At 40.5% G+C, this 14,084-nt stretch overlaps 1 protein-coding gene across 1 annotated transcript in view; it reads left to right on the top strand.

The window, feature by feature from the left end:
- The window catches only part of rptor (regulatory associated protein of MTOR, complex 1), a 215,648-nt gene extending 204,901 nt beyond the window's left edge, over window positions 1–10,747 (top strand). Inside the window, exons 31-36 of the mRNA XM_084715786.1 lie at window positions 4,209–4,315; window positions 5,819–5,946; window positions 8,411–8,497; window positions 8,584–8,700; window positions 9,036–9,165; window positions 10,363–10,747. Coding sequence (XP_084571912.1) covers window positions 4,209–4,315; window positions 5,819–5,946; window positions 8,411–8,497; window positions 8,584–8,700; window positions 9,036–9,165; window positions 10,363–10,431 — 638 coding nt within the window. The 3' untranslated portion in view covers window positions 10,432–10,747. The remainder of the gene's footprint in view (window positions 1–4,208; window positions 4,316–5,818; window positions 5,947–8,410; window positions 8,498–8,583; window positions 8,701–9,035; window positions 9,166–10,362) is intronic.
- The last annotated feature ends 3,337 nt before the right edge of the window (window positions 10,748–14,084 follow it).

Genomic DNA, 14,084 nt, shown 5'->3' with positions numbered 1-14,084 from the left:
CTTTCTCCTGAATTTGTTTAATCAAAGTTCCACACAGCAGACATGGTGCCAGAAACGCTGAACACATTTTACAGAATGGAACCAGCATCTTATTTTTGCTCCAGGGCGCCCTAGCAGTTCAGTCTGGCAGTGCTTAAAATAGAAACCAAAAGACAGAGACAATTAGACCATGGCAGTACTTAGTCTGTTGGGAATCTTCTCTCATACACATTAAAATATTATCCTCAATGGATTTCTCATCATGGGAGGACACAGAGAAACATAATGATGCACTAAGAGGGATTAAACTGAATCTAAATCTTGGGAAGCTTTGGCGGCATGTGTGCTTCCTGTTGTGCAGAAAGTACACGCACACACTTTTGTGTCTTGGAGAATCTTCCGCAAGTGAAACCCCTCTCATTGTAACCCAGATTTCCTCGTCGCAGAGCTGCCAGCTTCAAAGGGAATGCCTTCTTTCTTCTCACAGCATCCCTGCATGCGTCAGTGAACATGCTGCTGACTGAGCCAGGTCCTGTGAAGAGGTTTTCCCTGCGTGCTATCCCCGCACATGTACCCACGCTACCGTTGTCGTGACGCCTGAGCAGGAAGTATGACGTCACAGCAGAGGGTTTGAAGCCGCCACATGGGGCTTGGGCTTTCCTAACAACACAAGCCAAGTGGAACGGTAGAAAGAAGCCCCATCACAGATGGTTCAGTTAAACAAAGTTAAGCAAAGTCACGACTGATAAAAAGAGACACATGGAGGAGAAGAGCAGTGGGAAAGGATCGGGAATGATGCACATGTTCACTATTGTTCTGCGAGACCAGAATAGAGCACAGTAATGGAGCCCTTCTCCTTGGTTATTGATTGTGAAAAATAGAAGGAGGAAATGACTAAGAAAGACAAGCATGGTGTGATGCATTTCACAAGGAGAGAAGAGGATGCTTTTGTAATGTCTGTGGTAAAAGCATCTTTGTAAAAGGCCTATTCCACCAATATGGAACCGCCTCCGGTCCAGGTTGCACACGTAATTTTGAAATGTTTGGAGCATTTCAACCAAAAATAAATTGGTTCGGAAGCTGAAAAGTTGGTTCCAAGCGGAACCCAAAATATAACAGGTTTATTTTAAGAACCAAAAGCGGACCTGTCATATTCTGTAGGATGTTGTGCGTTTTGCAACACCCTCTGTTGATGGTGATCCTTGATTACAATGTTAATCCCAAAACTGTCGGAAACGTGGGCTGGTTTAATAGATAGCACCTCGGTTCCAAGAATCTTGACCAAAACAGATCCAACAACCGGAGCTTATTAGGCGGAAAAGGGCCTTAAGAGAAAGACAGAGATTGTTTGCATTGGCATTTTGCTTTCTGGAGTCTGTAGTTATTTCATTTATCTCTTCTTCACCATACCAGTATCAGAACAGATTCTACACTCTTGTGGGAAATGTTGTTCCTCAGCTACTGTTGATGCTCCTGTTTAGTCCAAGCCATAGTCCACACATTTTTTTTTTAGCCTTTTTGATCCAAACAACGTACTTTTCCAACAAAATAATTTTTCTGATGTTTTCAACAGTCATTGAAGGCACAAGCACAAACTCCAACATCCTTGGTTCATGTTTGGTCCAGTGACCTTTGTTGTGCCGCCCATATTTTTGCCTTCTACTATAAATGAAGGCATTCTTTACAATGGCAGAAAACGTTCTTTTAATGGGAGATCAGAGTCTTAATGGGGAAAAATAATCTTCAAAGACAAGTCCACACAGTTAAAGCTCTGGAACTAGAAGCTAGTAAGCACAACTTGAGTTATGAGTATTCTGTTCACCTACTGTTCCCAAGGATTTCAACTGTCATTGAAGACCATAACAGACATCTGAAAACTTCAGGAAAAGCTAATAAGGGGATCTTAAGTTATGATCACTTTTTCAAACTACTTGTCCCAAGGTCAAGAATAAATATTGACACACCAGATGTAAATTTTGTCATCTGCTAGGCTTCACACTGATCCTTATGTGAATGTTTGTGTGCTGCCGAAATCCACATTTATTTATCCAGACACCCATTGTAGTGGTGCACAAAACTGAACAGGGTGGTTTTATGCATGTCTTTCCTGAAGGATAAGAAACCTCAGAAACTTCTTGGCTGGGGTATTCTTGAAATTAAAGAGTATGCGCAGTGTTGTTGAAACAGCATTTGTACGATTACTGCAAGGCCAAGCTCAAGGACGAGGCACAAATGCATGCCATTGTGCTGTAAATACCCACTGAAAACAGCGTGATTAAACTTGCAACCATTCATTTGGGGTGTACGCATTGAAATTGCCAAGCAAGGAATAGTCGCATGGAAATTTAGGTGAAACTCACTTGGAGCTTCCACTGTGATTTGCAAGACATTTATTATTCTAGTTTGTAGGACGTCCCTGTGTCCAAGATTACAGATAAAAACTAAAAGTGCCAACCTCCGTCAAGTCCAATAGTCTACTCTTTTATGATACAGAAATCTGCACATGCAAACCTCACGGTCACAGAAAAATTGCAATTGTCAGTGTATTGCAGTTGATTGTTCTAACACTATTGAATTTTATTGTCATCTACTTGATTTTAAGATGTATGGGATTTATTCCTTGAAGGCCAAATGCCCGATCTCCGTGTTAAAAAAAGTTTAGTAGTTAATGTATCCACCCCGTGATTCAGAACCACTCTCAAATTTAATGGTCTTTTTCTTGGCCCTCTCTACATCCTTCCAAGTTTCATGAAAATTGGACCAGTAGTTTTACTGTAATCCTGCTGGCAAACAAACAACCAGACAAATGGCATCGAAAACTTAACCTCCTTTGCAGAGGGAATAAGACCAAAGAACTCCTTGCTGCAAAGTTGGATAAATTGTTCAGTAAAGTTGTAGGTTGCTTATATGGACTTTTTTGTGACAACTTTGCTAATTGCTAGCTTGTGAGCAATAACAGAACTACAGAAACAGGTCAAAAGTGTCATTGTCAGGATTTGTTTCACTGCAGTTGGTCCTCACCAATAGAGGAGGGAAAACGTAGTAAATCATACAAATGAGGATAAGGATGCACACTTTTAGACAAATTTCCCAAAGGCATTCATTGTTTTGCACTCCATTGTACTATACAGACCAAAATGATTGTGTGAAGACTGAAAAAAAGAGTTAAAGTGTGAATTTAAAACCCTGCTTGCTTTCTCACCTGGTCAGTTTCTACATGAAATGGCCGTGATTGTTGCTTTATAGCATTTGAGAAAGTTACAGAAACTCATCAGACATCAGAAGGTCGCTTTGGGAGAGGGTTTCAGATGCTGCCCCAGGATCTGACAAGCACTTTGTTTGAAGCGTACTGACGCCTTGAGGCTGCAGCCACGGGCCTCTGCCAGGCATCACTGAGCCAGCAGGGCAAGTGTGGCTGACATGGCACTGCTCACTTGATTCCTGCTGTGACTGCCAACATATGAAGAGCCTTGCTGTCTTCGGCTTCTTGCCTCCTCGCTTTCTCACTCGAGTGGCATTTGACTCATCTAAGCCAGATTCTGCTGACAGGCTCAGTTCCAGGGTCAGTGTTTGCATCTCCCAGTGGTCGTCTTGTTGGGAAGGATGCAAAATGCTAAACCATGCTTCCATCTGCTTCAAGTGCATGTTTGTTCACTCAGAAATGTGGAACTTTTGCCAAAAACACAGACTTTGTGACAATGTGTGATATATAACTTTATAAATCAATATACAAAGATATATAAAAACAGTATGTTTGTGGTTTTGCTGAATTCTTTCTTAATTAGTTACAAAGTGGTGCAAAAATGCTGCACTAATCTTTCCTTTGACTCGCCACATTTGGCAGCAAGAACCTTCCTAAACCTTCAACAGATTGTGTGTGCTGTGTATTAGGGGGATCAACACATGCTCGGTGTGTTTAACAGCTGTGTTTGTGTGTGTGAGGGTCCACATATAAATTAAATTAACTCTGCTCAAAAAACTGAAATTAAAACTGCAGTTCACATATTGTGTGTAAATGATTCTCAGTAATTTAATATTCTGCATGTCAGATATTGGAAACTTTTTTCAGTCTTAATTTTGATTAAAAGTCACCTTCTGTTTTGTTTTAGTTGATTTAAGTGACGTCAGTCCAAATGTGTGAGTCTATTAACAACACTCAGTCCTGGTGTGTGTGTGTGTTATGTACATGTGTTGATGTATGTTTGTGTGTACATGCCCTTGTGTTGTAGGTGCAGGCATGGTCGTGGACTGGGAGCAGGAGACGGGTCTTCTAATGACGTCTGGAGATGTCCGAGTCATCAGGATTTGGGACACTGACAGGGAGATGAAGGTCCAGGTACTCTACTAGTGCAGCTGTTTGACTGTTTAGTTTTGTCAAAAGGCTCACAGTGAATGCAGCTGGTGCACAGGAAGTGCTTGGCTCAAGGATTAGATTTTCTAACTATTTATCAGCAGGTGTGCAACTAAAAACTGTTGTGTTCACATCTTAGTTTTGGATCACTTAGTCCTAGAAAATGAATGGTTTAATAAGGCTGCATTCTCGGAAGCTGGAGAATTAGTTGATTTGTGTTGACACGCGGTGGCTGTCCACCATCCTGTTAGTGCCTAGATCTTTTTATTCACTTTTCTGTCCTTCAGTTTGATGTCTTATTTTCTGTCTGTTCACATATAAGCACATACACTACTCTTTAAAGTGTTGTCATCATGTCTGGAGTTGGTCATTAAACCCAGGCTCTGTTTCCAAAACTAGATGAAATTTTGCCAGTTATTTTGTTGTTAAAATGGGTAACATTTTCCAAGTAGTGGCATGTAGTGAAGTTATTAATCTTTTCTAAAAAAAAAAAAATATATATCTTAAGTGCTCATTCAACACATCAGTTCAGACTTTATTGTCCTGCCTGAAGTTTGGCTTTCAGCAAAACCAGACAGTGCTCAGTTTTTCTGTCCCAGCACCGTGGGCAGGTTGTTCATTTTTTAAGACAGAAAAAGAATTATTCTTTTTTGTGTGCCCTGCACTTTTTTTCTTTTTGACATGGTATCTATCAAAAGACATATCGAGTATAATTTTTTTATAGTAGTAGTCGTAGTATTTAATCAAAGTTTAAAATTCTGGTATCCTCTGCAAATGCTGTGTGAACTATGAGTGTACACTCAGACATTCATACTCAACATGTTGTCCATTGATGTATTCTCTGAAGTGCCAGAGAGGGTACAAACAAACTCCGTGCTCAAATCAAGAAATTTGATGACATGATTTTTGGTGCATGCACCCTGATGCCAATAACACTGTGTCTATGTGATGTGAATTTATGTAATGTAACTTGTCTAGGCAGAGACCAGTACCTGCAAATGTTTAGGTGGATTATTGGTCTGAGTTATTCTGAAAAGTGTATCATCATAGATTTAATCAAAAACAGACCAAGTGATACTAAAAGATGAATAAATAACATCTGTGATAGTCTGGTTTTTAAGCTTTTCTCATTTGGACTTAATGAGTGCAGTTGACTCATGCTGTTGTGTGTTTTGGTAAACTAATGGAGATCTGTGGCAGAGCCAGTACCATTAGTGTGGTTTTTCTTTGTTTTTACACATCTAATGGTCCTTGGCCTGCTAATTATTGTCTTGATGGATGGACTTAATACAAGTACAAATGGCCCAGCCTCGCCTGTGGCTGCATATTGATGCTGGTCCAACTTCAAATGAGCCAACAGTCAACAGAGCTTGTGATTGATGATTTCAGAGAAGGTTTAGTGTAGAATGAGCGGTGTAATGACAGTGGTACCTTGATGGGTTTCTTTATAAACCTTTAATGGGGGGTTTGCTTGTTTGTTTCCACCAGGACATCCCAACAGGAGCCGACAGCTGTGTGACCAGTCTGTCCTGTGACTCCCAGCGTTCGCTCATCGTTGCCGGTCTGGGTGACGGATCTGTACGTGTATTTGACAGGAGGATGGGTCCTAATGAATGGTAAATACTCCGTGTCTCACAGAAGCTACACCTGACCTCATCATTGTCTTATCATGGACAGGGCTAAATTTATTATTCATTTTATTAACTTGTTTTTCTTTTACTGTCTCACCATTACTTCGATACATTCAGGAACACACAGAGCAGCTTCTGTGAGCATTACCTCCTACAGAGTCCTACATTATTCACTTCTCTGATCTATATTTATTACTTATTACGTGCTGTAAATCTCCCTTTGGGGTTGCCACCTCCTTTAATGGACCCTGGTGGCACCGTATCCCCCCACTTGGTTAAACATTATTTTAATTTCGGTCCCAAAGGGGAAAAACAAAGTAGTTAAACCATGAAGTGGCCCATAAATCTTTAAGTAAAGCTAATTTATTAGTTCTCCTCAGGCATGGAGTTACATCTTTCAGCAACTCTGTTGCTCCCCCTAAGATTAGTCGAGGATCAGTAGACAGCACACACAGGTCATGTTCGAAAAATTCAGTTTACAAAGTCTGTTTTTTGGGGCTTTAAATCTACAAATGACTGCTGAGAATAGGAGAAGGGATAGTTCAAATTATTCAGTGTATTACCTACAGTAGATGGAGGTTGGCACGTCCCCAGTTTGGAGAAGCAGCAAGAGGAGCAGGAGGAGTTTCAGCATGAAAGCCAAGCAATGTTCTGCAATGGACAGGGTCAGCAACAAAACATATTCAAGCCCACCTTAAAAAAATCAACATCAGTTAAAGTGTATGCTATATTTAGAATATTTTCAGGAGACAGAAAACCAAATGTCACTCTCTTTCACTCAGTTAGACCCCTTTTGCAAAAACAGTCATTTTACCTCGCAGATCACAGGAGTTGTTTGTCGACCTCTGCCTCAGTGTGTCATTTAGTGTAATTGTGTGACTTCAGTAAATCCAAACTAACCTTTAAAAACTCAGATGTCTCACAATAATTCAAACAAGCTAACTGCTAAAGGCAGCAGTAGACCAACAACTCCTGTGTTTGGCAAGGTAAAATTACTATTGTTAAAATTAGTGTTGCAGGGTAAAATTGCTTAAAGAGTCCAGTCAGAGATATTTGGCTTATATAACAGTGTTTTTCAGTCCGAAAAGGCTGCATGACAACAAGGTAAAGCTTATTATGCAGGTACACCTTCTGCAAAGTGGGTTCGTGTCGATGTACCTCTGACAACCCCACTTCAAATGATCCAAACTATCCTTTTGATTGTTGTAAGTTCATGTTATTTCTACTTCTGCTGCTTCTTGCTGTCACCACTTTGCTTTTTGTTCTGGAAATTTAGGGAGATAAAATGCAGTCTCACCTAGAGTCATGATTTATTTGACCAAGTTTAATAGAGTGCATTATGAGAAGTGGGAAATTCAGCTACAGCTCACTTCTAAAGAGATGGGTGTAGGGATTTTGTTTTCGGCTCTAATGTCGTCTCAGCCTCTTCAGGAGACGATCATTGTTTTTCTGAGTCATGATCCCATGGTGCCACCCAGTGGTTTTTAATCTGTATTACATGATACAGCAGAAAGCGAGTGTTTTATGCTACTATTGTCTGTTTACTCTGTTTTTTGGGGTTTTTTTTAGAATGTATCACCTATTCCGCATGACACATGGAAGAAAAAGACTCAGCACAAACACACAACTTATAATCATGGTAGACACTGTCTGCACAACTGGCAACTTTAAACCCTAGTTTCTTGTAGTTGTTGGCCTCAAAATGCCAACATGTGGGCCAGCATTTTTGACGTAATTTTGACATAGTTTCCTGTTAATGTTGAGCCAGATCCATTAATAACAATCCTTGGTTTATCTGCTCATCGCCGCAAAGACTCATACTCATTTTGGATGTAATATACTTTTAAAAACACAAACTCTCTGTTTCAGTGACACATATGCACACAAGCAAGGTTTTTCTTTTTAAAAAAAAAAAAGAAAACAGCTCCATCATCTCTCTCAAAATTTGTCTTTTTCTGTCATTTTACAATGTGGAAAAACTGGATTCACATTAATAGATGAGTAATGTTTAGTTTTTAATTGTTTAATGTATTTTATTTGATAAATAAGTCATGGAAAATTTTAAAATGTAAATGTTCCCTGAAGTAACACCCTACAATTATGGATTCCCACCATGACTTTTTTTTTTTTTTGTTATTCTGTGTTTAGGTTTATGTACAGTTCAACTATAAGATAAACTGATGAAAGTAGTTGATTTTCAATCTTTTTCAATTGAGAGGCACTGAGTATTGTATAAGTATTGTATTACTTTATATTCATTTATGACACATCCTTTGGTTAATAATTGTCATATAACTGTCTTTTAAGACTTTGAACACACTGGAGTGATGCTGTTTGCAGTCTCACAGCTCTGGTGTTATTTTCCTGTGTTTGCTGTCAGCTCACTGTGAAGAAACACAGAGTTAAAACACTGTTACCTCAGCTGAAATTTGTTCTGTCTGTTGTGCAGTCGGGTGATGACCTACAGGGAGCACGGAGCCTGGGTGGTCAAAGCTCATCTACAGAAGGAGACAGACGGACACATTATCAGTGTCAGGTAGGCTCTGTCTTTGTCTCTCATGATTTACACCACTGAACCTTTTTTTTTTTTGTGCCTATACTGACTTTGACGCCCCTCACCAGTGTTAACGGGGACGTTCGATTCTTTGAACCCCGGACACCGGACTCCATCAATGTGCTGCAGACAGTGAAAGGATTAACAGCCCTAGACATCCACCCACAGGCCAACCTGTTCGCCTGGTGAGTTTGTAGGCTCCATCTGTCTAAATAAGACGAGTAAAATATCTGTTTTCTGTACTTACTTGAGTTGACAAACAAAAAAAAATAATTGCACAGTATACCTGTATGGAGGCAAGTGAGAAAAAAAAAAAAAGATTCTGTCTGATCTAAATTGTTTTCTCTCCACGAGAATGTTTTTTTTCTCAGCTGCCCCTCAGGGTTTCTGTGTACCTGACATCCATCCAGAAGGTTAAATCTCACCGCAGAAGAAATCCAGTGCCGTGCACACAGCTTATGATGGATGTGATGTTTGAAGCTCCTCTCTCTGTTTCTCTCTTTCATCCTCTTCCTTCCAGTGGATCAATGAACCAGTTCATAGCAGTCTACAATGCTAACGGTGATGTGATCAGCAACATCAAGTACTATGACGGCTTCATGGGACAAAGGATCGGGGCCATCAGCTGTTTAGCCTTCCATCCTTACTGGGTAAGGACTGACATTTTTTATCATTATATCCGATACACACCAGTACTCATGCATTTATTATCAAACATTTCAGAATTAAAGTATTATTCATTTTATGGAGTTTGGGTAAACTCTAAATTAGGCATTTTAATTGTATTGAATAAACTGATCATGCTACCTGTTGAAAAGTAACTCATACAGTCTGTCATATAAAATGTAGTGGAGTAAAAAGTACAGTATTTCCTTTTGTAATGTAGTGCAGTGTAAGTATAAGGAAGTATGAAGAAGTATTCAAATGAGGTGCCTCAAAATTGTACTTGAATTTAAAGCTGCACTTACTTTTTCTAATGACAATGGAACAAACAACTGTATTATGTAAAAAGGCTCCCTTATAGTTATGACCAATTATCACCAAACTCTGCAATTCCCTCCACCGATACAAACGTTTTCAGACTCTTTAAGCTCATTGTTTTTGATTTTCTCGCCTACTACTGCTACCGCTCTTATCAGCCTGGTTTTCAGGTGATAAGAGTATGTCAGTGTTGTTTTTTTTAGTAATTTCCACCATCCCCAACTGAAAAAATAACATTTATTAATGCAGCTTTAACTAAATATACTGGTTTACTTTCCACCACAGATTAAGTCTTGTCTAACCAACAAATATCATCATGTTTGTAAGGTCGGTTTCTGGAGAACATTAGATACAACTTCCTCATATAATCCCCTTAACAGGGCGTTATCCCCTTTTTCAAAAACGTGCAATTAGGCTCTGGCTCTCCGATTTGGATAGCGCACTTGGCCATATTGCGATTTTGATAATACTGTGATTAATTTTGTAGCCCTAAATGTGACGCATCTTTACTCCTAATCGTAAAAGTCAGTCTGAAATTTTTTGCCCACTTCAGCTGATTTGATAGTTGTGCGCTTGGTAGAGTAACTGCACGTCTTTTAAGTTTGATATCAGCTACATACTTTTCCTGGCACTGTATTTAGCAAACACATTAGCTTCTCTGCTCAAGGAACTTGTGTCTTTTACTTTAGCTCATTGGCACTTGAGCTAGCATTAGCTAACTTTATATTGCTACATTAGGCTTTTAAGCTTTATTAGATTATCGGTGCATCTGTGAAGGGAATATTGACATGGACTGTATTGTAAATGGAGCTTTTGTGAACACGCACAGACTATCTAACCTGCCTCTTCTCTTTGTCTCCCTCCAGCCCCACCTTGCAGTAGGCAGCAACGACTACTACATGTCGATCTACTCAGCTGAGAAGAGGCTCAGATAACACACCAGCATTCATCACCCCCCTCCCCAACACAACCACCATATATGACTTCTGACCCCGAGCCTCGAGTTCTGGGATGTAAATATATAAATATATATATCCTTTATTTAACCAGGTCGTCTCACTGAGATTAGAGTCTCTTTTTTAAGAGGGACCTGGCCATGACGTTTTTGTTGTACATATGCAATTACCACCCTGAATGTTCTAGTGATGGCTGCTGACAAAAACTCATGCTACGAACGACGATATATATATTATTATTATTATTCTCATTGTTTATTCATATTCTTATTATGAAGCTAATGATTGTAGACTTGGCTGTGCTGAGGAGTGTGTATATTTAAATAGCGTATACAGAAGAATAGAGGTTCTATTTTAAACAAGTGGTACCCACCGATCACTGGGGCTCCTCCTCGCCACACAGCGAGCATCACTACCTGAACGAACTGTGACCCCACTGGCAAGAGGAGGGAGGGGGGGGTCACCCAGAGGACAACACACACTGTTGAAACACACTCACTGGTGCAGAAAAGACGGGCTCACCCTCCACTGGACCCCGGGGTGTTTCTTATTTTAATGGCCATCTCGCAGCCAAAGGACACAGAGTTTTGCCACTTTGCTGCACCGCTGGCAAGACGTCTGTAAGGATGGACCCAGAGATGATGGACTGTGCTCATTCTTGCCTGACATGTCGACCAGGCAGACGTGATGAGTGTTTGTTTGTGCGTGTGTGTGTTAAAATGGATTATAGCACAGATGTGCCCCACAGCGGGCCGTCATAGCCTTGGACTTAAATGATGCCCAAAAAATTATGCCTGCTCCCATGCTCAAACTCTCCTTCTTGCTTCCCTGAACCCCAGCGTGCCAAACATAATCATATTTTCCATGCAAGTCCCTTTGTTGTGGCTCAGAGGGGTGTTTTTGTTTTTTAACTTATCGCCTGTCAAAAGGGAAAACCTCTGTAGCCCCTCAGATATACACACCCTGATATCTAGCACACAGTGAGAGGAGGGCTGGACTGGTCAACACTCAGCAGCCCGTCCTACAGGGAGCCTGCAGTCCTGCCTACCTGCCTTGCCAAGCAATAAAAAACTCCCATGATTCTGCCTCAAGCTCCTCCCCAACATTCCCAAGAGGAAATACTGCTTCAGTTTGCAGGCGATAGCTGCATCGTATGCTGTTAACAGGACCGTTCACCCCAAAATTCAGAATACGTATTTTTCCTCTGGACTGTAGTGCTATTTATCCATCTAGATTATTTTGGTGTGAGTTTCTCAGTTTTGGAGGTATGGGCCATACAAATGGCACTTGGTTTGTGGTGCTTAAAAACCAAAACATGTTTTTGAAAAACCTGGTTAAAGACCTAGTTACTCAAGATAACCTGCAGACCTCGTTCATGTAGGAGCTACTTGCTTTCATATAGTAGAATCTACCAGAACTACTTTCTTTGTTCTAGAAAGAAAATAGGTCTCACATGAAACATGATCTGTGAAATACCTTGAGTAACCAGGTCATGATTTCTGATCATGGTTTTCTGGTTTTGAGTTTCTCAAATGTATTTTTTGGTGCTTTGAGCGTCAGAAGCTGAGTGCCACTTAGTCCCTTTTTGGTTGAGAGAAGGCAGACATCTCTGCAGCTGATGTCTCAAACTCTGCAACTTACACCAAAACAGTCTACATGGATGAATAGCCTTACAGATAATAGGAAGAATATGTATTTTTGCTTTTGGGGTGAACTGTCCCTTTAAGACAGCTGTACTTGTCCAGCATCTGACCTGTAGCACCCAGAGGTGCCACAGTATAGCAATAGAAACATATCTGTTTCAGTTCATAGCAGTATAATTCTTTCTTTTATATAAATTGCAAGATGGGTGTGTTTTCCCCCGTCTACTCACACCAATGACAGGAAAGATATCAATGAAATTGATTTCCCTGTGATTGTCTGAAAGTTTCCATTATTCAATATGTCCAAATCTTCTGCAAGAAGCCCTGCAAATACTTTCTTGACCTGCTTCACATGAGCGCACTGGCCTCAAAGACCCACCTTTTGTTTATTTTGGCTCTTGTGTGCCAGTTTTTCTAGCTTCTGGAGAACCTGAATCGAAGTTGACCCTTGTTGCTTATCTGACCACAGTGAGGGGCAGCTGTCTTATATCCAAACACCCTTTGAGCACACGGCACTGTAGGTTTAGAGAACGTTTAGGTTATGTGATCACCTGCTGCCCCACTGTTTGAAAACGGTTTCTTTATTTTCCCCATCTTAGAGTTTTTTGATTTTATTGCCAGACGTGTTTGGTTTGATTTTGTTTAACAAAGTTGGAGATATAAAATGAGCTGCATTCTAACGAGTGGCACACTTTAACTCTGTACCTGAACATGCTCACTGTGTCAAGCGTTAGTCAGCATCTTAAATTTCGCTCAGGTACTTCATGAGCCACCTCAAACTAGGTCAAGTGACTGCCCGTTTCCTCAGTGTCTGCAGCACAATGGACGCCTGTGGTCAGTCACATGACCTGGTGCAGTGTCACTCCAGAGATTATGGGAATTGTTGATGTAAATGTCTTTGTGGTGCTGTTTTGGTAAAGACGCCTCTTTTATAAGAAGGGGGGGCTCAGATTTTTTTTTCTTTTTTCCTGCAGTATCACCATGTACGTGCCTCCGCTCTGGGGCTGCAGCTTTGCTTATTTCACTTTTTAAGTCTTTTCTTTCTCTTTCTGTTTTTTTTAATTTTATGTTTTTAATTCTGCTGGCATTTTGTTTGCCTTAGAGGTGGAGGGACAAAATTTGGGACAGCCTTACCCTCACACACACACACATATACACACACTGCGCACTCACTGTGCCATCCCCCTTCATCGCCAGCGTACCGCTCCTTTCTTTCCTGCCACGCCCACCTCACCCCTCTGCATCAGTCATCCAGAGCTTTGCTTTTCCCTGCAGGAGGAACGGACTCATGGACTGAAAGTGAACTGGGAACACACACACACACACCATACAGTCTGAATAAGTGACTGCAGTCGCAGTCACCACAGTAGTCCCCACCATCAGCCTGTCACTGAGCTCTTTAGCGCTCTCTGTGGTTTAGCAGGCCTCAAACTGCTCCACCGGCTCAGTCCAAATAGTGCATTTTGGCATCGGGCCGTTTGCTCAGAATCACGTTCATCTCTAAGTATCCTGCTTTGAGTTTTAAGATTTTAGATATGAAGAAAAAGAAGAGACTTTAACAAAGTAGTAAGAAAGGAAAACTGAAAACAATCAGGTTTGTCTCTGTGACTTTAGACTGCTTTGCTGAATGGTTTATAAGACAAGAGATGAAATCAATGAAATAAACCAAATACAACACCGGACTTTGTCTGTTTCTCTCTTTCTGGCATTTGAAAATATTATTAAACAGGTTATGCTTTCTGAGCTAATTGACTCTGTTAAATGATTCAAATCTTGATACGATGACTTGAATATAAAACAGAATTTTTATGGCTTTATCACAACATTAAGGTAAATGCTTCTCAAATTAATTTGATGTGGTAACGATGCCTGTGTTGGGAACGACTTTTAAATTGAATTTTATTTTATTCATTTGAAAAGGGCCAATGTCCATTAATCAACATTCAAACAAATGTAAATGCGCCCAAGTTGGCTAAGGACTAGTTTTAA

The sequence above is a fragment of the Lutjanus erythropterus genome, chromosome 3 (genome assembly GCF_056507025.1).
Source record: "Lutjanus erythropterus isolate fLutEry1 chromosome 3, fLutEry1.hap2, whole genome shotgun sequence".
NCBI classification, from domain to species: domain Eukaryota; kingdom Metazoa; phylum Chordata; class Actinopteri; order Lutjaniformes; family Lutjanidae; genus Lutjanus; species Lutjanus erythropterus.
The sequence above is the reverse complement of the archived record's forward strand: the minus strand, read 5'-3'. Positions and strand labels throughout refer to the sequence as shown.